This window comes from Clarias gariepinus, chromosome 11 (assembly GCF_024256425.1).
Source record: "Clarias gariepinus isolate MV-2021 ecotype Netherlands chromosome 11, CGAR_prim_01v2, whole genome shotgun sequence".
NCBI lineage: Eukaryota > Metazoa > Chordata > Actinopteri > Siluriformes > Clariidae > Clarias > Clarias gariepinus.
In genome coordinates this window covers 8,671,347-8,698,428 of record NC_071110.1, presented here as the reverse complement: position 1 = coordinate 8,698,428, position 27,082 = coordinate 8,671,347, and the positions used below count along the sequence as shown (strand labels likewise).

General features: G+C 38.4%; 1 protein-coding gene across 1 annotated transcript in view; it reads left to right on the top strand.

Moving 5' to 3' along the window:
* The window catches only part of nphs1 (NPHS1 adhesion molecule, nephrin), a 143,949-nt gene that overhangs the window by 82,921 nt on the left and 33,946 nt on the right, over nucleotides 1-27,082 (top strand). The window contains exons 9-16 of the mRNA XM_053507759.1: nucleotides 290-447; nucleotides 10,326-10,467; nucleotides 10,610-10,734; nucleotides 10,984-11,152; nucleotides 11,707-11,836; nucleotides 12,674-12,846; nucleotides 22,589-22,729; nucleotides 23,792-23,932. Coding sequence (XP_053363734.1) covers nucleotides 290-447; nucleotides 10,326-10,467; nucleotides 10,610-10,734; nucleotides 10,984-11,152; nucleotides 11,707-11,836; nucleotides 12,674-12,846; nucleotides 22,589-22,729; nucleotides 23,792-23,932 — 1,179 coding nt within the window. The remainder of the gene's footprint in view (nucleotides 1-289; nucleotides 448-10,325; nucleotides 10,468-10,609; nucleotides 10,735-10,983; nucleotides 11,153-11,706; nucleotides 11,837-12,673; nucleotides 12,847-22,588; nucleotides 22,730-23,791; nucleotides 23,933-27,082) is intronic.

Here is a 27,082-nt window from a genome sequence, read left to right as displayed (position 1 = left end):
AAATCTGGCTGATAAGCAAGTGATCAAATATTTATTACATTTAGTATAAAGAGATTTTTATGTGGCTTTTTTAGGCCTTTTGAAAATACATAATGCAATCAGATTGGGGATATGAAAAAAACGAGTTAATGAAATGTAATTCAATCACATGAAACCAATGACCAATGTTTTCCAGTGTAAGCTAGTTATTTTGTCCATTTCATTGCACTTGAGATCTCTTCTTCTTAGAAGCAACACTGACCTGCACTATCTGTCTTCTTTTTTCCCTCTGTCGCTCCCAATCTAACAGTTGAGCCCTCTAATGTGGAGCTAAGTGGCTCCTCTGAAGCTATAGAAGGAACAGAGTTGAATATGTGGTGCTCCACATCCTCCAGTAATCCACCAGCTCATATCCGCTGGTGGCTTGGCTCCAAGGAGCTGAATACGACTGACATCACCATTACTGAGGTAAAAGACACAGGACTATTCTCAGAAGCTGACTTTCTTACTTAAAACTGTTTTAATTCCACTACAATGTGGAATTAAGGGACGAAAAAAAAAAAAAACATGAACGTGAACCCCCACTATTCATTACATCGGATACTGAAAGGAATAATTATGATCTGTGCATACACATTATAGGAATTCAGTCAGTATCTGGATATTTTTATTACATATTTCTTTGAGATTATAAGAATAATGGCAGTTTTTTAGGATATCTTTAAAGATTTAAAAACACAAAACTACAGAACAAATTAGATTTAATGGATCAGTCTGTTAGTTCATGTTAACAAGAACTAGAAAATTAAAAATTTTAATTATTAATTATAACCTGAAAAAATAATCACACTTATTTTTACCTGTAAGTTTATGTCTGTACGTAATTAACTGTCAAAAGCAAAACAATTTATAATAATAATAATAATAATAATAATAATAATAATAATGTAATAGACCTGAGTAGTTTGCATGAAAAATTCCGCTTTTGTGTTGAAACCTAGTGGTGTCCAAGCTGACAGTCATCCTAACATACATACATACATACATACAGTACATATGCAATTTCCTGTTCTGCTTATTCAGTCCTAGGCATGCAATACAAAGCTGAGTTAGTGCATAGGAAAATTGTACTTTGTACAGCATTCACACCTCAGATGTAACCACAGACTTGTATACAAAGGGCAGTATAATTTTCTCAAAATAGAATTGTAAAATTGCAATACGGTTAAACAGACTACGTACTGTGCATGCCTAAAATAGTCTACATGTTATGCACTAATTATGATTTGATGACCAGGATTAGCAGCCCATGTGGCCATGTGGACATCAGAATTGCATATTCTCATTACATACAGTATGGTATCCTTTTACAGATTTAGTAAAAGCCACCACAGATTTTGGTCATTGACTGTAACTTCAGTGCCTGAACTTCCTAATGCTCTGAAATCCAGACAAAATCTAGTATTGCCTGAATAAGTTGTTTGCAATCATGTGCTCAGTATCACTCTGGAGGGCATTAAGTGAAACACAGAATGGACGAGATGGGGTATTTTGATAGTTTAGACGATATTGCAAGGGGATTGTGTAATCAGAAGATCACCAAATATTTTGGATGTAGTGGTTATGTTATGAAGAGATGCAATTTCACAAGAGATTTGAAAGCTGTGGTTATTATAATGGCAGTAGATACAGGTGACTAACCTGTCCTCACATGCTATACTGGGTAAATATTGGCTCTACATATATAAAGACATATAGAAGACATCTAATACAATTCTATGCAGCCATGTTTGTGGAAGCTATTTGGGAAAGGCTCATAAAGGGTCACCTGTAAACATTTAGCCTTATACAGTAATGTGCATATTAACTTTATTACCTTATCTGCACAATTACCTGTTGGTGCATGATACAGGTATAAGAAAATATAATAAAAGGCAACATTGTAGACTGTGTTGGATCAAGTGATATAAGTCACCGAATAATGATAAACCGCATTTGCAGTAATTTATTTAATAATTGCAGGTACTAGGATTTCTGACTATGACTATTCATAAAGCATTATCCTATATTGGTAATATTATAGACTCCTGCTGCAAATTGCATGTGTTTAACTGATTCTAAATATGTATAAAGTAAAAGCAAGCATCATTTTAGGAGAACTTTCATCTATTTCGCATTGGAGTTTCAGATCTAATTTTTTTAGAGAAAACCATCCTTTACAGGCTTTGTGTCTTAATGCAGCTCTGACTAATTTAGACACATTATGAATCATTGTGTTCCTTCTAAAGTAAGACTTTAAGAGGTTTAGAGCTTTGAGCACATGATGAGTTCAGTCTTGAAGTCTTGGGTGGTATGAAATGCTGTCAAATAAAAACCTTTTGGGGTTTTCGCTCTGACACTCAACCACTTGCGAGAGTATTTGATTAAAACTCAAATTCTGCTATTATGCTACAAAACGGATCCTGCCGCCTTGTCCATAGCGGAGTTCGAATGACTCATCCTCTAGTTTGGACGCTTTGTGCCGCTACTTAATTTCCTTTGAGATCCTGTTTAGTTAAAAAAAAAAAAATCTTTCTTATTTTTTTTCCCAGTACTTTTGGGGAGTTTTGAGTTTAATGAAATGTAAGTGAATAAAAGCCAGCACAGGCTGCCTCGCTCCTCACAGGACCTCTTGTTCATTTTGATAAATTTTCCATTTGATTACATTTTTCATTTGCATGCACCCAGTGCTATTTTATTACACTTTGATATATATTACAAGAGAATAAGAATGACCTTTTTTCGCACTGTGTTGTTTCGGTACTTGTATTTTTGTCTCCACCTGCGCTTTTTGTGACGTGTTTTTTTCTTCACTTGACAGTAATTAAGCGTGCACAGTGAGGTTGCAAAGGTTAGGCCGATGCCACCTCTTCACATGCGCAAATCAGACTGCTTGCAAATGAGTTTGACATTAAAATGGGAAAAAATGACACACACATACTGTATATATACAGTGTGTATATATTCAATTCAATTCAATTCAATTTTATTTGTATAGCGCTTTTAGCAATTTTCATTGCCGCAAAGCAGCTTTACATAGTCAAAAGAATTATTTAGGTTTGTATGAAATGTGAATTTGTATGAATCAAAATGGTCAGTTTGTCCCTGGTGAGCAAGCCGAGGGCGACAGTGGCAAGGAAAAACTCCCTGAGATGGTAAGAGGAAGAAACCTTGAGAGGAACCAGACTCAACAGGGAACCCATCCTCATTTGGGTGAAACAAAAGCAGTAAATGATCTGCATTTATACAGTGTGTAGGGTGGGAGGCAGTTCAGCTATAATAGCTGATGTTAATTGATGTTAATATGGAGTCCAGGTAGTTATTGAAGACCCAGGTAGACTTGTAAGAAGTTCCAGTCATGAACTATCGAACTGTCAAGTCCCCAGAGAAACAGTTGCCAACACCAGTCAAGGCCAGAACCATTTTCTAGGTAGAGAGAATCATTCCCAGACACCAGACGCATCCCAGAGAGACACACGGGGCATCCATGTGACGAGATCTTCAGCCAGAAGCGGGGCACCAGGATGGGTCAGACAGGTCCGGAGGGCAGAGGGAGTCTGGATCACTGGCAGCTCAGGAATGACATGTGTAGCTCGACAGAGAGAGAGAGAAAGAGTGAAAGGGGGGGACAGGAGGAGAGAGGAAAAAGAAAGAGGGGGGGAAAGAGAAGAAGAGGAGAGATGGCAGTTAGGTATGGTGAGTGAGGAAGACAGCATCCAAACATACCAGTTTACCATAATACTCTATGTCCATGAGTCCCCCAGATCTGCTCCTTTACCTATGGCAAATCTATTTATAAAAATGCTCGGCTAAATAAATAGGTTTTTAGCCTGGACTTAAACACTGAGACTGTGTCTGAGTCCCGAACACTATTTGGAAGACTATTCCATAACTTTGGGGCTTTGTAAGAAAAAGCTCTGCCCCCAGCTGTATTTTTCATAATACGCGGTACTGACAAGCAGCCTGCATCCTTTGATCGAAGTAGCCGTGGCGGATCGTAAGACACTAGCAGTTCGCTCAGGTACTGCGGCGCGAGACCATTTAATGCTTTATATGTCAAGAGTAGTATTTTAAAATCAATGCGAAATTTCACAGGGAGCCAATGGAGTGAAGATAAGATAGGGGTGATGTGCTCATATCTTCTGGTTCTGGTGAGGACTCTCGCTGCTGCATTTTGGACTAGCTGAAGCTTATTTATGCATCTAGCTGAACAACCAGACAGTAAGGCATTACAATAGTCCAACCTAGAGGTGATAAAAGCATGAACTAGTTTTTCTGCGTCGTTTAGCGACAATAAATTTCTTATTCTGGCAATATTTCTGAGGTGAAAGAATGCTATCCTGGTAATATTATCTACATGTGCTTCAAATGAAAGGCTGGAATCAATAATCACACCAAGGTCTTTCACTGTTGCATTTGATGGAACAGAAAGGCCATCTAAAGTTACGGTATGATCTAAAATTTTACTCCTAGCTGTATGCGGTCCTATGACTAGAACTTCTGTCTTATCCGGATTTAGCAGAAGGAAGTTAGTTAGCATCCAATTTCTTATGTCCTGCACACATTGCTCAATTTTAGTAAGCTGTTTTTTCTCATCAGGTTTTGCTGAGACATATAACTGTGTATCATCAGCATAACAATGAAAACTAATACCATGCTTACGGATTATGTTGCCCAGAGGAAGCATGTAAAGGGAAAAAAGCAGTGGACCTAAAACTGAACCCTGCGGAACGCCAAACTCCACTAGAGAACATGCAGAATAATCACCATTTAAGTCTACATACTGATAACGATGGGTCAGATAGGATCTGAGCCAGGAGAGGGCTGTACCCTTAATTCCCACTACATTTTCTAATCTGTGAAGAAGAATAGCGTGATCAACAGTGTCAAAAGCTGCACTGAGGTCAAGTAATACAAGCATAGTTACACAACCCTGATCAGAGGCCAATAGAATGTCATTTACTACTTTAACGAGCGCCGTCTCTGTACTGTGATGGGGCCTAAATCCTGACTGATACAGTTCATGTATGCCATTCCTATGTATATATGAGCATAGCTGCTCCGCTACTATCTTTTCCAGGATCTTAGAGATAAAGGGGAGGTTTGATATTGGTCTGTAACTGGACAGCTGACAGGGGTCGAGGTCAGGTTTCTTAATTATTGGTTTGATAACTGCTAATTTAAAAGATTTTGGAACATATCCAATGCTGAGTGAAGAATTAATTATTCTCAACAGGGGTTCTATTATTGCTGGTACTATCTGTTTAAGAAAATGTGTCGGTACAGGATCTAATATACAGGTTGATGAATTTGAAGAAGAGATGAGTGAAATTAGTTCATTCTCTTCAAGGGGAGTAAAGTATTCTAGGTTCTGGTCTGACATGGCTAGATTAACATCTGCATCAATTACATTGTTCGGTTTCAAAACCTCAATTTTATGCCTAATATTTACAATTTTATTATTAAAAAAGTTCATGAAGTCCTCACTATTGCATGATGTTGTTGTGGAGATTTCTGCAGTGGTCTTATTTCTGGTTAATTTGGCTACAGCATTAAATAAGAATCTAGGATTATTTTTATTTTCTTCTATAAGAGTGGAGAGATATGTTGATCTAGCTACACTAAGAGCTTTTCTATAGTTCAGGATGCTCTCCTTCCATGCTATTTGAAATACTAGTAATTTAGTTTGACGCCATTTACGTTCTAATTTCCGAGCGGTCTGTTTTAAAGTGCGCGTGTGATCGTTATACCAGGGAGCAAGTTTTTTATCTCTAATAATTTTTCTTTTGACTGGAGCTACATTATCTAGGGTATAGCGAAATGTCGACTCTAAATATTCAGTCGCCTGATCGAGTTCTGTGGGGTCAGACGGTGATCTAATCGAAGTTGGGAACTCTGGGAGATTACTGATAAAGCTCTGTTTGGTAGTTGATGTGAATGTACGTTTCATACGGTAGCGCGGCGCTGTGTGTACATTATTATTGTGACACACTTGCAATGAGACAAGATAGTGATCTGAGATAACTTCAGATAGTGGTATTGTGAATAAATTTCTTATACTTAATCCAAATAATATTATTAAATCTAAAGTGTGACCTGCTTTATGAGTGGGTCCTACTACACACTGATTTACTCCTACCGAGTCCAGTATAGACATAAATGCAGTTCTCAGAGGGTCTTCTGGGTTTTCAAAATGAATATTAAAATCTCCAGCAATTAACACTTTGTCTACAGAAATGACTAGGTTTGAGAGGAAATCTGCAAATTCACTAAGAAATTCCGAGTACAGCCCTGGAGGTCTGTAAATGACAATTAGCGGGATCGACTGAGCTGACTTAATATAGTTAAATACACTTATGTTACTATAAAGAATTTCAAATGAATTAAATTTGTGTCCGTGTTTTTGTACAATAGTCAAATTATCATTGTGAATAACTGCGACGCCTCCTCCTCTACCAGTTAACCGAGGCTGGTGTATGTAGCTGTATCCAGGAGGACTAGCTTCATTTAGAGCTACATACTCGTCCTATATATATATATATATATATATATGCTTCAGGAAAAAAATTAAATACTGTAAGAGACCCTTTTGGTCTTTTATCCGTAAAATATATATTTTTCTTTTATTGAAACTCTGTAATTATTCTTTTTAAACTTTGCCACTGTAAAGTCCATATTGAAAAACAAGTACATAGACAAATGCATCATCATGTTTGAACTTATGAGTCAAGAAATTATTGTCTAGACATTGGATCAGTCACCTTCACCTATAATTTCCTTTAGTCGCAGACCGACTGTATTGCTGCCGTGCACATAAATAGCCATGATATTAAGCAATCTTTTATAAAGCCAGAGTACTTAGAGTGATAGAAAATGCACCACACAGTAGACAGATTAGTTAGTAATTAGTGTTCAGTCTCATTGTAGCCAAAAGTTATAGCATTGAAAAATGGAGGACTTTTTCAAGTAGTCTTCTCATGGAGAAAAACAATATTCAATATGAAATTGTATTTAAAATAGACAGGATGAATAATATTTTAAGCCACATTAAAACAAAAGATTGAGTTTTAGCTTATGAAACATTTAGCTCAGTATTTAGCTATTTTACTGATTAGATTGTCCTCCTGCTAGAATGAAAGTGAACTTTAAAATGAGAATTAAATGAAAGAGTAGGTCAGTCGTGTTGCTGTAGTAAATAACTGTCACCTACAATAAATTGAAAATTAAAAATCAAGAAATCAACTATAGATTGGGTAAAATGCTTGCCCTATCATCTGGAAATGATTCCCTACTTCGATTCCAGGGTGATGCTGTAGCCTCCCACAGCCAGGGGCCAAGAGAGAGCTGATTGACCGAGCTCTCTCTGAGGGGAGGGATGGGAAGCACTCTGCACTCTCACGTCAATTATAATACCCACCTAGATTCCTCTTCCATATGGCACATATGAATTAAACACAGAATTAAACAAAAATTAAATAAAACATAAATTAAATCTAAATGTTGAGTAGATGAGACCTTATAAGCAGTTTTGTGCCAGATTACGTCACAGCAGCCAGTGCTTTTTTGGACGAATATAGTGCTAATGCCCTCAAAGTGGGCATGGCTATTCACATCACTCAACAGAGCCAATCAACACAATAGTTTACCACGTACAGTAGTGTTTAAAATAATAGCAGTCCAACATAAGTAAACAGATCAATAATTGTTTTTGGGAGAATTTATATTTCTTTATGGTAAATAATTTCCTTGTAGGTGTAATAATAGAAAACAACAGACCAAACAGTCATGACTTGCATGCCCCTGATTCTGTGTAATTGAAACATGAATTGAAATGGGGCATGTTCAAAATAATAGCAGTGTGGAGTTCAATTGGAGAGGTAAAGTATTCTGTGAAGTAGTCAAACTAATTTAAGGATTAAAAAAAAACATCAAGGATAAATGCAAAAAAGGTTGTCCTGTGCATTTCTCTTTAAAAATAAAATGGTTCGTTTCAGACATTGTTCAGAAGAACAGCGTACATTGATTCAAAAATTTATTAGAGATGGGAAAACATACAAAGAAGTGCAGAGAGTAATAGGCTGCTCTGCTAGAATTACATCAAATGCGTTAAAATGGAGACCAAAATCAGAAAGCTATAAGCAAGAAGTCCCCGCAAAAGTCCCATTGTTGAAAAAAAGACATGTGCTGAAGGGGTTACAGTTTTCCAAAGAACACATTGACTGGCCTAAAAAGAAATGCCGCAATATTCTGCGGACTGATGAAAGCAAGACTCTTTTTGGGTCTAGGGGCCTGAGACAGTTTGTCAGACGACCCCCAAACACTGAATTCAAGCGACAGTACACCGTGAAGACAGTAAAACATGAAGGCACAAGCATCATGATATGGGGATGCTTATCGTACTATGGTGTTAGGCCTATTTATCACATTTCAGGGATCATGGATCAATTTGAGTACATCAAAATACTTAAATGTTGCCTTATGCCGAAGAGAAAATGCCATTGAAATGGGTGTTTCAACAAGACAACGACCCCAAACACACCAGTAATCAAGCAGCATCTTGGTTCCAGACCAACAAAATTAACGTTATAGAGTGGCCAGCCCAATCCCCAGATCCTAATCCAATAGAAAACTTGTGGCTTGACATTAAAAATGCTGTTTACGAGACAAAAAATGCTGTTTCTTGGGCTGGAATACCTGTTCAAAGGTGCCAGAAGTTGGTTGACTCCATGCAGCACAGATGTGAAGCATCTCAGAAACCATGGTTATACAACTAAATATTAGTTCAGAGATGCACAAGAAAGATTAAAACTCAAGCATTTTTGTTTAAACTGTAAATTTATCACTTTGTAAAGATGAATGATGACACTGCTATTGTTTTTTTTGAACAGACTAATATTTGTTTTTCTTCACTTTCTGTAAACTAATAATCCATTAAGCACATTTTTCTTCATGTTGTGATTCAGAATAGAATGTGCAGGGTGTCCAATGCATTTGTGTGATGTAATGAAAAGTTATTATATGAATATGGAGCTTTACTCACTTTTTTCAACACACTGCTATTATTTTAAACACAACTGTATACACAGAGAATGCGGAATGCACAAAAACTACCTTAATGCATCTACAAAATGCTCAAATCCTTATGAAACACAAACTCATGCACAACACAGCTTGAATTACTAGAGAAAACAAATGGTACATACCTGTTGAAAACTGATTCTGCAAAGGTATATAGACAGATCAATGTACTGTATGTTTATTCTTCTCGCAGATAGGTTTAAACCAGTTTACCTCATATGTCCTGAAACCGTGGTTCTAATAAAAAACAGTGATATGGGATAAAACATTGTCCAAGGTGAGGGCATGTAAAATATGCTCTAAAATCAGAATGTTGAGTAAAAGTGATGTTATGAACAGTCATGTGCTGATTTTAATAATCTACTGTAAAATAAACCGGGAGTGTATTTGGCTGACGATAAAAGAAGTATAACTAAGCGGAAACAAGTTATATTATACACAACCTTAAAAACACCTTACAAAAGTTTATTACTTTGTATTAATAAGTTACTGAAAGACAGGCAGACATGTACATGGGTTATCATAATATGGGTTATATATCAGTTAACATTTATATTAACATTGTGGAACATCAACAAAACAAAGTCCCTTAGGGTTAGGTCAGGACTTTGTTTCCCTCAATTAATTAATGATTAAAAAAGTCAAGATCAAAAAAAGATTAAATAAATAAATAAATAAATTTCTCAGAGGAAGGAAAAATCACTGTAAGCACTTACAGAATGCATTCGTTAAAATGTATGTATAAGCTGTTACTATAAATTAGTATTGGGAATGCATACATATAAAATCACAATAGATAGATAAACAGACAGATACATAGACTATGACGCTAAAAGTTTGGGACACCCGCCCATGACACCTACATGTGTTTGCTGAACATCCCATTCTATCCCATCCCATTTTTCTCCCTACTATTTTTGACTCACCATGTCTTAATGGATTCCACTTTGTGAATGGGACGATACCCAAGGTTTAGGCTTCTTATACTGTACTAAAAGAGAGAAATTGTAATGCACATCATAATTTGACTTTTTAAATGATTGTGTGCTCACCAAATTTATGGCAAAGGTTTTGGCAAGAAACTCATACGGGTTTAATGTTGAGGTGTCCACATACTTTTGGGCATATATACTGTACAAAGATGTTCATGTTACCATGTCTGTCATTATCACTGTCATTAATTCTATTGTCAATGTAAATCATGTTGAAGTGATTTCTGTGTTCTGAAGGGAGAGAATGGTGGGATGATGACATTCTCTAACCTGACTCACACCGTGTCCAGGGAGGAAGACAGACTGTTGCTTACATGTGAAGCGTTTAATAAAGGCACAAGATTTTCCAAAATCCAAACCAAAACGCTTACTGTGTACTGTAAGTGTGAAGCACGCTTCTCTATGCCACCATTTACACTTTCTATTGTCACTTAACCAAAGATGGATTAATTAGAATAATTGTATGCTCTCTCTCTCTCTCTCTCTCTCTCTCTCTTTCTCACTTCCTCTCTGTCTTTCAGATCCTCCTCAGAAGGTTTGGTTAGATGCCCCTAAAAAAGGAACCTTCCTCCGTTCAGGGATGATTATTCGGCTGGTGTGTTTTTCTAGTGGAGGAAACCCTACAGGCCGCTTGACCTGGTTGAAGGTCTGTTTATTTAGTACATAGTACAATATACTATATTTAAAAGTCACCACTAGCACTTTGGACTCTTTTTTTTTTTTATATTTGAAAACAATGATTGACTTGTCACTTATCATGTAAAAGTTATCAAAGATCAACTTATTTACTACTCCTATAATAATAATAATAATAATAATAATAATAATAATAATAATAATAATATCCTTGTGTGTGTGTGTGTGTGTGTGTGTGTGTGTGTGTGTGTAATATTAGAATAATAAAGTTGTGCAGACGACATCGAAACACATCCAGTCTGAGCGTGGTGTGTCACGAGAGTTCCTTCTCACTCTCCAACCCAGTGATAATTTAGCCACGTATCGCTGCGAGGCCACCAACGAGGCCAAGAAAGTACGATCAGCTGAAACTACACTCGAGGTCCAGTGTGAGTCCATCATCGCATACTTTGAATTCATTTTAAATCTAAATTATCCTTATAGCCTTTTAAGGTTCATTCTTAAAATTTTAACAAATTTACAAACTTAAAACAAAGCACAAAAATTGTTGATTAATTCATTGAAATTAACTGCACCATAAGAATAATTATGCCGTCTGATTTATCAAATGACACAAACAAACAAACTCTGTCACTGAGTCATTGTAAGTCTCAGAAAACAATAGTGTTTGCCAACACAGCTAACCTCCAGAGATCACCGGATAGGTTACTTTAACCTTCCCTACTTTTTATCAAACCGGTTTCCTGTTTTAGCAACCTGTTTGCTGTTTGATTTCTCAAAAGATCTGTAGCTCTGTGATGCTCATTATTAGCATGAGTGTCACTGTCATCATTCACTCTAGCAGATAAGGTCCTTTGGGACGTACTGTAGATCCGAGTAGAATTTTCAGCGCTGTTTTGGAATTTTTTAGAGCTGTCTTTTGCACTCAGTGACAGATGTGTGCTGAAGTGTTCTGGTGTTGTGTGTTGGATTGCTGTTAAAGTCCCCGCAGTAAGTTTGAAGATTGTGGTGAAAAAGAAGAAGTTGCATGCAGGAGAAACGATCAAGATGGAGTGTCTAGCTGGAAGCAGCAAACCAACAGCTAACATCAGCTGGAGTCTGGGTAGCACCAGGTAAAAAAGGTCATGCAGCAAAGATTATTTAAATAACCCTGTGAAACTAGTTTGAGAGAAGTAATGCAATACAGATTTACAGTGTGGAATAAAAGCCTCCTAGCCCTTTCAAGTTTTTCATATATTTTTTTTAAGGTTTACACTCATCTTAAAACTAGATTTAAAATTTTCCTCATCATTCTATGCACAATACTTCACAATGACAATGACTAAAAACACTGGCCTACTTTCACTCATGGTGATACCAGAAAGCATAAATAAATAAATTGCTTTGATGACCCTGTGCTGTTATGGTCAAAAGTCCAGTTGTAATTAATTTTATTAAACATGCTTTGTTAGCGATACCAATTGTTCACTGGTGGAGACCTGCCATGAAAACAGTTTATTGCAATTTTGGCCGTAAAACTATGAGAGCGATAGCAGTCATAAGCCATCATAGCAAAGCTGTGTGAAACACAGTGTGTAAAACGCAATCCCCACTGTGAAGCATGGTGGTAGTAGCATCATGTTCAGTGTTAACACTGTGCTCATGGTTGCTTTACTGTCTAATCAATTCAGTACTTGGTTACTCCCCTAAAGTGGATTGCTCTTGGTTTCTAGTCAATTTAATGATGCTCTGTAGCAATTAAAAATTTCAAACTATTTTTTGTAACTCAACCCGTGCCTTTTCTGCCCTTTATTTATTTATTTTCACCATAAATGCATTTTATTCTTTGCCTATTCTTTTCCTGTTCTGTTCCTCACTCTCTCTCTCTCCCTCTATCCCTTCTCTTCCTCCTCCTCCTCCTACTTCTCCTTTACCACCTTCCCACTGCATTACTTCACTCCCCTCTAAAGTCTTTTAGAAGAGGGGACTACCGCTAAGAATTCGTCGTATGGCGGTGTGTCAGTCACCAGCGTTCTGGCGCTCCCTCTCTCTTCTCATCTACACGGCAGCAGGATCACCTGTCAGGCCTTCAGCGCTGCACTCTCAGAGCGGGTCAACACCTTCTACACACTCAACGTCCTCTGTAAGTGTGTGTGTGGGGGTGGGTTGATGGGCGGACCAAAAAAAAAAAATAGCATACTTTAAATCTTAAAGTATCAGACACACAAAAAAGTGTTCAAGTCAAACCGGGACTTGTGATGAAATTTCTAGTAAATGAAGGCAAAAAAATTGACTGACATTAACCAGAAGACTTCAAGCACGGTATGCTGATGAGAGTCTTAGCTGCAGTAAAACATTTGAATAGCGCAAATGCTTTTTAAAAAGGCTGTCTGTCCGTGAGTGACGATGCTGGCTGAGATGGCTCTGAGGCCACTGCAGTCATTCCTGTAAACATTCAGTGGGTGAAATGTCTGATTCTTGAAAATTGATGAGCAATCAAGGTCAACCTGTGAAAGAGATCCATCTGTCTGTAGAATTTATATTATTGCCACATCCCTCAAACAGTCCTGACCTTATTCCAACGAGTTCCATTTCAAAAGCTACATACACTCGATGCTGCGTGAAAATGCTATAGGAACATCTTTTTGTGTTACCGGTTGTGAAGCATGTGTGTATCAAACACGCCAAATTTTGGCATATATAACCTTGGTCAGGTGACGTCATCTGATGAAGTGCAACTGCAGGTTATAAATAGAAGTGAACCGGAAACATCCTCAGATCTTTTTGTCTTCAGGACTGCATTGTGTTTGCGTGTGTGTGCAGGTGAGTTTAAAAGTGTTAACTCACCGATATGGCGGAGTTTGTTAGGAGATGCATGCCTCCGTATATTAGATCTCTTTTAGAGTGCGATCTTCACACCTTTTGTTTCGAGTGCTTCGTGTGCGGCTCACATTCTTTAAAGAAAAACCGCGAGCCGCGGAGCATTCCTGTGGTTCACGTGCAGATCTGGCAGACACGCTTAAGACAGAATTCCCCTTTCTCTTACACTCTCATCGGATTCCGTCCACTTCTCAAGCGCGCCTCGGCGCTTCTTGTGAATGGGCAGGAGAGACTTCCTTACTTCAGGTAAGTAATGCATGCGATTGCATATCGTCTGGCCGCAGAAACGGGATTCCCTCAAGCACTCAAAATCAGATGACAGGTTTCTGTCGGGTGGCCGGGGGGGCGGAGCCTCAACGACGCTCTCTCTCCCTTTCTTTGGCGACGTCCATGACGAGTTAACTCTTCCATGGAATAAGCCTTATTCATTCCATGTTTTTCGTGCCATCAACTTCGATTTATTTGAATATCATTGATGCAAAGGTACTGGGTTTGTATGATGATACCCCAGATAGAAGGGACGCTTGCGGGCTATCTCTCTCCTGGGACATCATCCTCCCTGAAAAAGCCCACACTCCCCACCAAGCCGTGTAGACTGACATCTTTCCTGGTGTTAAAAAGCTTTCAGGCTCTGGATCAGGCTGGTGCTCCACTACACACCATGGCATTTTGCAGGTTGCCAGGCTGACCTGCTGAAAGACTTGAGCACTGGTGAGGCTATTGATGATAGGGCGTTTGTAGCTTATCGAGCCAGGCTGCAATAGTGTCCATGGAGAGACATCTGTGGCTAAACCTTACAGGCATTAAGGATAAGGATCGTGCGTTCCTCTTTGATGCCCCTATCTCGCCTTCAGGCCTGTTCGGCAACGGTGTTAATTTCGTCGCCACTAGGTTTTGGGAGGCAAAGCTATTAGCATAGAAGCTACTGCCAGGTATATCTCCTTGGGTACTAAGGACTGTACAAAGAGGAACTACAGGATTCAGTTTGCATTTCACCCTCTGCGTTTCAACGGTGTGGTCTCCACTTCCGTGAAATCAGAAAGGATGCATTTGCTGACTCTGGAATTGCAGACTTTGCTGGGAAAAGGGGCCATAGAACATGTTCCCTTGCCAGACAGAGAGTCAGGCTGCTACAGTCAGTTTTTCTCGGTTTTAAGAAAGACGGGGGGCTGCGTCCAATTTTAGATCTTCGCGGGCTGAAACGCTATCTCAGAAAGTACAGGTTCAAAAGTTTGACTGTCAAAATGATTGTTTCTCAAATCCAACCAAAGGATTGGTTTGTGACAATCGACCTGGAGGACGCATATTTTCATATAGAAATATTGCCACAACACAGGAAGTTCGTGAGGTTTGCCATCGATTCGAATCGGGTCCTTCCATTTGGCCTAGCTCTGTCATCCGCACATGTACAAAATGCATGGATGCAGTCCTGCCTCCTTTACGACTCCAGGGTATTCGTATTTTGAATAACATAAACGACTGGCTGATTCTGGCTCAGTCTCAGAAGCTAGCGCTTCGACATCGGCATGCCGTCCTAACTCATTTTGATTCTTTATTGATTGAGACTCAACGCCACAGAGACTCAAGCTAAAGTATGACACATGGGGAATGGAAACCCCACCCCAAAGTAATTAGTCAAATCTAGAAGAGATTTAAGTAGCAGAGGTGGACCTCTTTGCCGTGCAAGAAACAGCACAATGTCTCCTTTGCTACTCTCTGACTCCTCCTCACCCGAACTATCTTCCAAATGTTCCATTCTCGACCATGCACCCAGTTATCCTCAAAACCTTCTGTCCTCCGCCTTTTACAGCTCCGGTGCAGGAAAGGCCTCACTTACTGTGTCCAGTACGCGCTCTTCAGATTTACGTCCACCGCACTAGCCAGTGGCATAAGTCAGAGCAGCCTTTTTATGCCAAACGCTGTCACATTGGGTGAGAGATCCTATTGCCCTAGCGCTACGAGGCCTCTTGGAATCAGGGCTCATTCAGCCAGGGGGATTGCATCATTTATTGCACTGGCAAAGGGGTGTCCCCTTGCAGCAAGTGTGTGATGTGGCAGGTTGGTCCTCTCTGCACACATATGTCAGATTTTATAGTTTGGATGTTCATGCTATTCCGGTCTCATGGGTCCTCGAGTCAGTCTGAGACCTCCTTGGCTATTGTGCGCACACGCAACACAACCTTGGGGGTCCAGGGACTTGCAGTGCGGCGGCGTTAGGTATTCCCGTTCCCATGGTATTCTCGTTCCTGCGTTTTCATGCAGCATCAAGTGTAGCTTTTGAAAGGGAACGTCTTGGGTTACTTTGCTGTAACACTGTTCCCTAAAAAAGCGGAAACGAGATGCTGCGGTCCAATGCTACACTGCTTGTGTGACTGGACGTTCTTTCAGACAAAATTGACCTGAGGATGTTTCCAGTTCACTCCTGTTTATAACCTGCAGGTACACTTCATCAGATGACGTCACCTGACCGAGGTTATATATAGCCAAAATTTGGCGTGTTTGATACACACATGCTTCACAACCGGTAACACAAAAAGATGTTCTCATAGCGTTTTCATGCAGCATCTCGTTCCCGCTTTTTCAGGGAATAGTGTTACTGTAAAGTAACCCGAGACGTTTTTGTGAGGCCAGTGTTTTTAATGTGAAACTGGCAGTGACTGAGAAAACTTTCTACATTAATGGTATCCAAGCACTAGTAAAACGCTTAGCTGTTCTGTTATTCTGCACAATTAAAAGTCCTTGTTTGACCTGAATGCCCAACATAAATATCTGACACTCTGAATATTTGCTAGTATGAGTAACTTTATGGAAAGTAATGAAATTGTCAATTCGTGGATATAGTGGTATGTACTTAGCCTGATACACTGATATATCATGATTTACTTACCAAACAGGAGGTTTATATTAAAGCAGCTTTTATGTAGAAACTAATTTCCTACATACCATATTGTGCAAGGGAAAGGCATCCTCTCATTAGGGGCAGATGTGGCTCAAAGCTTTACCCACTAAGCTTCATCTGTCCCGATATGTGGGTGCTTTCCCCTTGTACAATATGGCACAAGGATGGGACCGCACTTCTGATTGGAATGTCATGTGTCACACACATTTCGACAAAAAGAAAAATAATAATATGCTAAATTTGTGAGTTTTACAGTTTTGCAACTTCATTCACATATTCTGGTAGTGGTAAAAATTTACCCTTAAAATAGGGTAAAATAATGATAACTTTTGTTCTACCTGACATATCCAAAATCTAAATACACAGTTTGAAGTCTGAAGCCTCTCCATTAACACACAAACGCAAAGCTTCTATGTAAGCACGTATATAAGTATATGTATGAACTATGTATGAGTACTAGACATAATAACTAGGTAGTTATATAAAAAAAAAAACAATTTAAATAAGCAAATATTTTATCATAATATATTCTGTGGGTATAAAAAGCTGGCATTTTCAGTAAGTCATTCCAAGTTCATCATTTACACAGCCATGAGCACACAACATCACTTAACGGATGAGCAGTGCCACCTGGCCATGGCGCGCCTTCAGTCGGTGGCAGGCAGTCAGATGTTGCACGTGAACTTGGTGTGTCTTGGTGTGTCTCAAAGTGTCATCAGCAGACTTGCATCAAGACACTGAACTACTGGCAGAGTTCATGACAGACCCAGGAGTGGAGCCACACGAGTGACCGTAACGATGACCAGTACCTAAGGACCTATGCAGACAGACATCGTTATGCAACTGCCTCACAGCTGCAGGCCCATTTACACGATGTGAGGGTTATTGGGTTTCCAGACAAGCCATTCACAACCGACTTCACCGCTTTGGCTTGAATGCCAGATGACCGTTGCAGGTGACTCCACTGACACCAAGACACCGCCGTGAACGTTTGCAGTATGCACAAGACCTTGTGACATGGACAATGGTCCACCATCCTGTTCACTGATAAATGTTGGGTCATCATGCTGGAGAAGGCGAGGTGAGCGATATGCTGAGGTCAACATGGTCCCCAGGGTTTTCTTTGGTGGAGGAGGTGCAACAGTCTGGGCAGGCATCACTGCACATCATGTATAATACAAATACAAAAACACTGTATTTTAGTGTGTGTGTGTGTGTGTGTGTGTGTGTGCGCATGTGGATTATGGCCAGAAAGACGGGCTTGCTTTGCTTTGATGTTGTTTTGCCTGATGTTTGCGACCATGTCTTCAAAGCACACAGGGAATTAAAAGCACAAAGGAGTATGTGTGTGTGTGTGCGTGTGTGTGCTAACATGTTAAGATGTTTTTGGCCCATTATAGCCCATGGCTTCCTATGAGTCACTTTCATTCCTCAAATTGAGATTGCAATGTGAGTTTCAGGCTTAACCTTAATTACTACTTGTGTCAGATTGTTTTTTTTTTTTCTTTTTGTAGTGTGTGTGTGTGTGTGTGTGTGTGTGAGTGTGTGTGTGTGTGTCTAAATTGTAAATGACCACAGTCACTTCACATTAATGCTATGCACAAACAGGGCACCCGAAAGTGACTGCACTTACTAGTGCACAAAAATAGCTTGAGTGAACTTTATGGAATTCACATACTAGCAAAAATTATCATAACATAGTTTTTTATTAAGTTAATAGGCTAATAAATATCTTTTTTCAGTGATGTAATCATTAGTCAAGTGCAGAAGTATCTTTTAAAAGCAAAGGTCAGGGAAACATAAAATACACACAAAGAGCTGTAGCAATAATAATGTACAGTATTAGAAAAATGATTAAATTGTCTTTTTAATTACACCTGGAACTACTGTCAGAGTCGCAGGTATACGCTGTCTTCCCAGGCATACTCACAACCCGTCAGCTGTCAACCTGCCTAGTCCTTGTGCCGCTCTATCTAAGATATAATTCTTTCAGACAGCAATCTTAAATTTATGTGTCAAAGATTTTAATTGAACTTAAACGCATGTGTGATATGACAGAGTTATCTCTTCCTCTATCAAACTGTAGGACTATAATATAAACTGAACATAATTCTTGTTCTTGGACAGCCGAAGGTTGAATATGTGTTGAGATTCAGATTAAAGTATCTAATTCCAAAGAATAACTCTTTGACAGTTTTCAACTCCTATGATGCACTTAATAACCAATGGATGATTTACATTTATTTCAGATAATTTGAGAAAATGTCTTAGACTTGTCTTCTGTGTAATTTTTTATAACTTTGTTTGATTTTGCTATACAGTATTCAGCAGCTAAATCAGCAGATGGACCAGAGTGTCTCGCACACTCTATTTATTTATTTTTGTTAGAAAGTACCGCTGTAATGTAACTATTACTTTTTTAAGACAGTAATTTTTTAATGTAATTAGTTACTTTAAAAAGTAGCGTCCCCCAAACTCTGTTCACTAGTGCTTGGGTACCATTAAAGTAGAAAGTTATCTCAGTGTGCCTGAGCAATGATTGGAGCACTTGCTTCATGTCTGAAACACTGGCCTCCCATGAATTGCTTTAATGGCCCAAACATGGATTTGCAGGAGTGCAGTGAGGTCAGGACCGTCAGGGATATGGCAATAACTCCCAGACAAGTTCCTGTAATGGGCAGGCGTTGATGAATGTTTGTGTGTACACTTCCTATATATAGATGCGTCTCTTCTGCAAGATGGCAACAAATTATCCATCGATTTTCAAGGATCAGCCAGTCCACTAGTTGAATGTTCAAAGGAATGACTGCAGTGGGCCCCCGACCGAGCCACCTCGGCCAAGATCGTCATTCACAAGTGCAGCCTTCCAATGTTTGCACCATTCAAATACTGTAATATACCGCAGCTACGAGTCTCATCACTGTACCATGTGTGAAGTGTTCTGTAAATGTCAATGCTTTACGTCTTCATTCACAAGTCCCGGTTTGACTTGAACGGCCCTCGTGTCTATATGGCATGCATCTATAGCTTTTCCTGCATTAACAAAGTGACATACAGTAGCTAATTATGTCACTTGCCCAATCTTTATAGGAACATAACACTTCTTGGGTTGTTGTAGCTTTGTAGTTATGGGTTGGTTTAGCACAGCAAAGCTACCGCTGTTAGGCAATCAACTTGGGCAAGACCCTTAACCCCATCTGCTGTATGGGTACATTATTATGGCTAACCCAGCACTTTGAAATCAGCTTCCCAACAAGCTGAGGTGTGTGAAAATAAAATTCACACAATGTATTTGTGACTATAAAGGCTGTTTCTTCAGTTTACTGTAAGTCAAGAAACAGTGCTCTAAAATAATTATAATATAAGGGGGTGTACGCACTGGCTGTTGGTGCTAGGGATTGGTTGATTATTTGGGTATGGGGAGTGGGGGAGAACGGTAGCAGATAGTGAAGGAAGACTTTGCCAATCTGACAATAATTCACACTAGATAAAGACAATTCTAAGGTCATCCACAAGACTACACTGGAATTTTTTTTTTAACACTTTAAGATTGTTTGCATGAAGTAAGGATTTGTGTTCAAAGCCATTTCCAACAAATGTTCTTCTATCCTTAAAAATTTTATTAAATGGAAAAAAATAACTTGAACTGTTACTGTGCGGAATCTGTTGCGACCTGGCAAAGTATTCAATCCTAACCTACTGGAGGTAGATGTGTGGCATATGTGCTTAATACATATAACACAAAATCTAAATAATTCTGTTACATTAATAAGAAAGTTTAATATTTTTGCTTCAGTTGCGTTTGGTAAAGTGACATTAGTGTGTATTAACAGCCCTGTAATGAGAGAGAAAGAGAGAGAGAGAGAGAGAGAGAGAGATGAAAGCATGGTTTTTATCTGAACTTCACACATCACTGTGTGATACAGTATATTTATATTTACATGGATTTCTCCGGCAGATGCTTTTGTCCAAAGGGATTTAGAAGTGATGCAGAAAATAATCCAGCTGTTCCAAGAGCTGTAAACGATACAAGCTTTGCAAGACTGAGCTTTCACGGTTTATCACAAACTTGTATGAAACGAGAAGCAAAGACACACACACGCACACACACAGTATATGTGAAGAAGGGAGTAAGTTTATAAAGGAATGAGTGAGTGAATAAGTGCGAGTGTTTTTGAGAGAAATGTGTTAGAGAAAGATGAAGTGAATGCTTTATGGTGTTTTTGAACGTACAAGTGAGTAAGTGAGTGAGTTATAAGTAAGTAAGTGATTGAGATAATTATTGTAAGTACAGGGGATGGCATGTACTGTATTCTTATACAGTATGAGTAAGTAAGTGTGAGTTTATAATGGAGTGAGAGTGCTTTTAAATATATATAGTAGTGAGTGAATGAGTAAGTGATAATGAATTTATGTTTAAGGTAGTTAAAATATCAGTAAATAAGTCCCATAGTGAAAAAGAGTAAAGCAAAATAGATCCCTAAGTGAGGGAATTAGGGATGGGAATTTAGATTAATTACTGTAGGAAATACTATAAGAAAATTTCCAGAAATACAGCATCATGCAAAAGTCTTGAGCCACCCCTCATTTCATATTTAATTCAATTTAATTAAAGGCAGGAGGGTGCCTTCATGGTTAGCACTGTCGCCTTTCACCTCCAGGCTCAATTCCTGCCCCTGTGTGCATGGAGTTTGCATGATCTCCGTGTGGGTTGACTCCAGATACTCCAAATACTCCAGTTTCCTTCCAAAGTCCAAAGACATGCAGATTAGACTAATTAGAATTCCCAAAGTGCACGTTGTGTGTAAATGAGCATGTGAGTCTGTGTATGTATGTTTATCCTGTGATGGATTGCCATCATGTCCAGTGTATACCCCGCCTTGTGCCTTAAGTCTCCTGAGATAGGCTCCAGGCTCCCACTGTATACAGGATAAAGTGGTAAAGACAATAAATTAGTGTGCGAGTAAGAGAAGTTAAATACATAATTAAATTATGTAGATGAAATAAAAGAAATGGAAAAATTTTTTTTTTCTGCGACAAACTGCAAAGTGCATAAAGATAACATTTTAAATTTGATTTTTTATCTAATAACCTCAGTACGTCATTTCCTCATTTACCTTGTTAGTTCCATCCGCTCAGCATTCAGCATCACCTGTATACTAATCAACGGCCTGATCATCTGTCAGCATCTGCACCTGTTCCTCACAGCTCGATGCCTGAAGTTAGATGTCTGAAGTTTTTATGCTTAAATGATTCATAGGTCACTGTGTGGCTTAACAAAGAAAAAATATTCCTCTGAAACTGGTCAGGTACAGGGACTGGATTGAAAATGAGAGCCAAAAAAGTCCTTCAGGAAGCCTGGAGAACTATTGCTCAAGATGGCATTAAAAATACAAGAAACTCTGGTTCTCTTTGGAAGCAAAATATTAAAGAAACGAGTGTTTGGCTCAAGTCTTTTGCACAGTACTGTGTATACCTCTGTGTTTTTAGTGTAAAAATACAGAGGAATAATTTTTGGTCTATATCACCTATCAGTAGAATGAGTGAGTGATGAACTATGTTCATGGAGTCACAAGTCAGTAGTTAGATTTTCCCCTCACATGCTATTAACTTGAATTAATAATAAGATATATTGTAGTATTTTTTTTTGATAATTCATGAATTGATTTATGACTTATTCATTATTGAAGCAAATTAGTCACATAATGAACACATAATTCATATTTATTTATGTGAGTAAAAATTAGTCCTTAATATCCAGCATACATTAATTTATAAATAAGTAGATATTTAATAATTAATGTATAAATCATTTGTTAGGTGAGTTCGGATATTCACATTTCAAGAATTGAACCATGAGCTTGATTAACAACATTCACTAACAGGCTGTGTTTTAATTTGTGCTAAATGATGTGGATTTATTTATAAGTCAAGGATGGGGAACAAAAAAAAATGTAAATGCAGGTTCAGTTTATTTATACACAATTTTTTAATACCAGTCATCTAGTGTGTTACTCTGCTCATCGTACTGATCATGTATGAATGCTTTGTTAAAAATAATAGAATAAACTGTTAATTTGGAATAAGCACATGTGATGTGTCCCAGTTCCTCCTGAGTTTGCTGAAGACCAGCCGAGCCTGATCCCAGTGAGTGAAGACAACGTCGCCAGGCTTCCTGTTAAAGTCTCAGGCAATCCAGACGATATCGCCTGTGAGTGGATATTCCAGGACGAGAAGGTGCTTAGAGGTAATAGGCATTTTAACATCTCGGTACAAGCTGCCTTGCATTTGTTGTGTCACAAGGTGCCATATGGGCACTGAATGAAACATTGGCAGCTTTTGTGCCAGATGTGCTCCTGCCTGGAGTGTTAATGTGGGCATGTTAAATGAAGATGGCTGTCACTCTGAATAAGACACGGCATGTGCAGGCTTAACGTGAAAATGTTTTTCATCATGTTCTGCGCATCTTTACATGCAGGTTTGTGTTACAAGCTCTGTTTATGATATATTGTAAATTCGAGTGCCCTTGATTATTCCTGTGCACCTGGTGCATGTATAGCAGAATTGTAATGGTACTAATTAATTAAGATCACTTTTGTTGTCACAACTGTTGGCAGAATACTTGTAGGAGGCAAAAATCTATCTAAATGTCTTGTTCACATGTTTTGCCCAAGAAGCACCACACGTTCATTGCAAAGACAGTTTATTGCATTTATCCTATTTCCAATTTTTAATCAGTTACACTTAACACATAACTACCCCTGCTGCTTTTAGTCAATAGCAATAAAACTCACTGACATTAATGAACAATGAAGAAATCTCTTGCAACTCAAGGTATTGCTTTTTATACCAATAAAAAAGAATTAAGTAAACTAATAGACTTAGATGTCTGAACTTTACTGTATATACAGAATGTGCCAGAACTGCTCTTATAAAGAAACTTAACCACAGCTTAGATAGAATAAAAATGTACATGACATTTTTAGATATGTAAAATCTAAAAAAATGGATGGATCAAAATTATAGTTAAGTGCAAAAGGCTGAAAAATGCAATGGGAAAAAATAATGATTTTATTATTATTTTTTTTTTTGTAATAAGATGATCCAAAATACATTCAGGAGACACTAAAGGACTAGTTATATTTGAACACCAGCACCACCACCACCACTATTACTAGTACAACTACTGCTACTAATTCTTCTTCTTCTCCTCCTTATTATTATTATTATTATTATTATTATTATTATTATTATTATTATTATGTACTTTATTGTGCCATACTTTATGCATATGTGTGCGTATAAACAGATCGGGATCATCGTTATCACTTCCCACAAGCCTGGGATCTGGAGATTTGGAATGTGACCAGGCGTGATGCGGGTGTGTACACGGTGGAGTGTTCCAACGCAGAAGGAAAGAACAGCACCAACATCACATTGGACGTCCAGTGTAAGAGCCATCCACACAAATTAAACCATGCACCCATGAATCACTTTAAACACTATATATGTGGCAGACTGGGAAAACATTTAGTACATTGTAATTGTAGGTTAACTAATATTTACCAATATACTGTACTCAAACTTCTCGTGCCCGAATTTGCATATCATGCTCTTCATTGGTGGTTTACTTGTATAATTCTTCCTAAAACCAATGTACACACACACCCATACATTAACTTTTTTCCAGGAAAATTATACATTGAGTCACCGTAAGATTGTGCACCATTTTACACAACCATGTTGTGAGCATGCAAAATAATTGAAAAAATAGGCATTCAAGGTTCTTGGACTTTGTTTGACAAGGTCCTACGCATTCTTGCGCTACATAGCAGATTCCCAGGTGCACAGAAAAAACCCAACAAGGTGTGTTTTAGAAATGTATTAAATATAATAATTAATTTGGGCATTTTAATAATCAATAGCTTGAAACACACAGGAAATTAACTGACAATCAATGATCATCCTATTAATACTACAAGCTAACACATTTCTCTTTTGTATACATCTCAGCCACAAGTTCTATCATAACAAGTTGTATTTATTTTCTTGTTAAAAATTAAACATGGCGGAAATCGTCTCGGGTTACTTTGCTGTAACCCTGTTCCCTGAAAAATCGCCAACGAGATGTTGCGTGAAAACGCTATGGGAACAACTTTTTGTGTTGCCGGTTGTGAAGTATGTGTGTATCAAACATGATACACAAAATTTTGGCTTATATAACCTCGGTTAGGTGACGTCATCTGATGAAGTGCATCTGCAGGTTATAAACAGGAGTGAACCGGAAACATTCCTCAGATCAATTTTGCCTAAAAGGACGTCCAGTAACACAAGCAGTGCGGAATTGGAGTGCAGCAACTCATTTCAGCTTTTTCAAGGAACAGGGTTACAGCAAAGTAACCCGAGACATTACTTTTTAAAAGCTACACTTGATGCTGTGTGAAAACGCTATGGGAACGAGATTACCAACACCGCCGGAAACCGGTGTTGCCCGAAATACCAGTGGTGAGCCACCCCCATGGTCCTGGGCGAATGAGCCTCAGGACTTCTTCTTCATAAGGAAGACAGTACGTAGGTCCGACTTCATTGAGGCGGATTGCGAAGCGCGGCTAGGGAAGATGTCAGTCTACGCAGCTTGGTGAGGAGTGTGTTCTTTTACAGGGAGAATGATGTCCCAGGAGAGAGATATCCCGCAAGCGTCTCCTCTATCTGTGACATCATCATATAACCCAGCGCCTTTGCATCAACGATATTCGAATAAATAAAAGTTGATGGCACGAAATGGGATGAATAAGGATGAATAAGGCTTATTCCATGAAAGAGTTAACTCGTCATGAAGGTCGCCAAAAGAAAGGAAGAGAGAGAGAGAGAGAGCGCGTCGCTGAGGCTCCTCCCCTTAGTCACCCAAAAGAAACTTGTCGTCTCAATTTTTTAAATTTTTTTTTTAAGCTCTTGGGGAAAAATCCCACTTCTGCGGCCAGATATGATATGCGATTGCTCGATCACATCATTACTTACCCGCGGAAGCGAGAGTACAGTAGGTCTCTCCTGTCCATTCACAAAAAACGCAGATGCGCACTTGAGAAGTGGATGGAAAACTTCCTTCACAACCGGCAACACAAAAAGTTGTTCCCATAGCGTTTTCACGCATCAAGTGTAGCTTTTGAAAGGGAACTGCATGTTTGTTTTATTGTAGCATGGATTGTGAATGAAAAATTGTGTTAATTTTATGTGTTTTGTGTAAAAAAATTATAAAAATCCTATGATTGTAACAGGTCTCAGAATTAAGCAAATGCAACCTTAGGCAAACAACCACAAATAACTGTTTTTCACCAAGAAAACTGTAAAAAAAAAAAAAAAAAAGCATGTCGGCAATATGAAGTTCCCATTACTGCTTCCCCAGAATGTAAGAGGATAAGTTGTAGCCAGGTGCTGGTAATCATCAGCCTTCGATTAATTAATCGTCAGTGAGTGCGAAAACCTTTATAAAAGCTTTGGCAGCTTGCTGGTCTAGAGCGTTTGTGTGTGTGTTAACACAATGCCAAGAGGAAAAGACATCAACAAGGGTCTTAGAAAAGCAATTGTTGCTGCACATCAATCTGAAAAGGGTTATAAAATCATTTCCAAGCAATTTGAAGTTCATCAGTCAACAGTTAAAATTGTTATTCACAAGTGGAAAGCATTTAAGATAGTTGCCAATCTCCCCAGGAGTGGATGTCCCAGACTTTTACCCCAAAGTCAGACCTTGCAATGCCCAGAGAAAAAAAAAAGAGTTATATCTCAGGCCTTACAGGCTCACTAAGCATGTTAAATGTTCATAAGAGCACAATTAGAAGAAGACTGAACAAGAATGGTTAGTTTGGAAGGGTTCCCCGGAGAAACCTCTTCTGTCTAAAAGAACATGGAAGCATGACTGAGGTTCACAAACCTGCATCTGAACAAAGCACAAGGCTTCTGGAACAGCATCTTATTATCAGATATTATCAGATATTATCAGATGAGACCAAAATGGAGTTGATGCCTTAATGCTCAGTACCATAGTATCAGCATTTTAGTAAAAATATCTCATACTCCACTGTCAACCCCATACAGACTTAAATCTTTGTAACCATATGAATTAGAAATTAGGTCTTTCTTTGCATAGAACAATTAGTGCTCCACTCCACCCTTACTTCACAATTTCTTGGGGAATTATATCTAGTTATTATTATTATTATTATTATTATTATTATTATTATTATTATTATTATTATCAAATTCCTTAGCCCACATATTTGCTCACATAAAAATAAAATTAGATTAATGAGACCTTTGTTACTTTCACCAGTAGCCACATATGCATTCATTACATTAGACTTCATGTGAATGTTACGGATTTTCAGTTTAGAAACTTTGAAAACCATGAGTACTTGAAATCAAATTGTTGAATTCACTTCACTGTTTATTTTTAAAATATTTTACACTTTTGATTGATTATGGTTAGGGAACATCTTTATGTTGACTGTTTAACCAGCACAATTGTTTAACTGGTTCCTAAGACCACATGATCTGTGCATTGATTAGCCAAATAGTAAATCAGTACATTCTTACTCATATATAT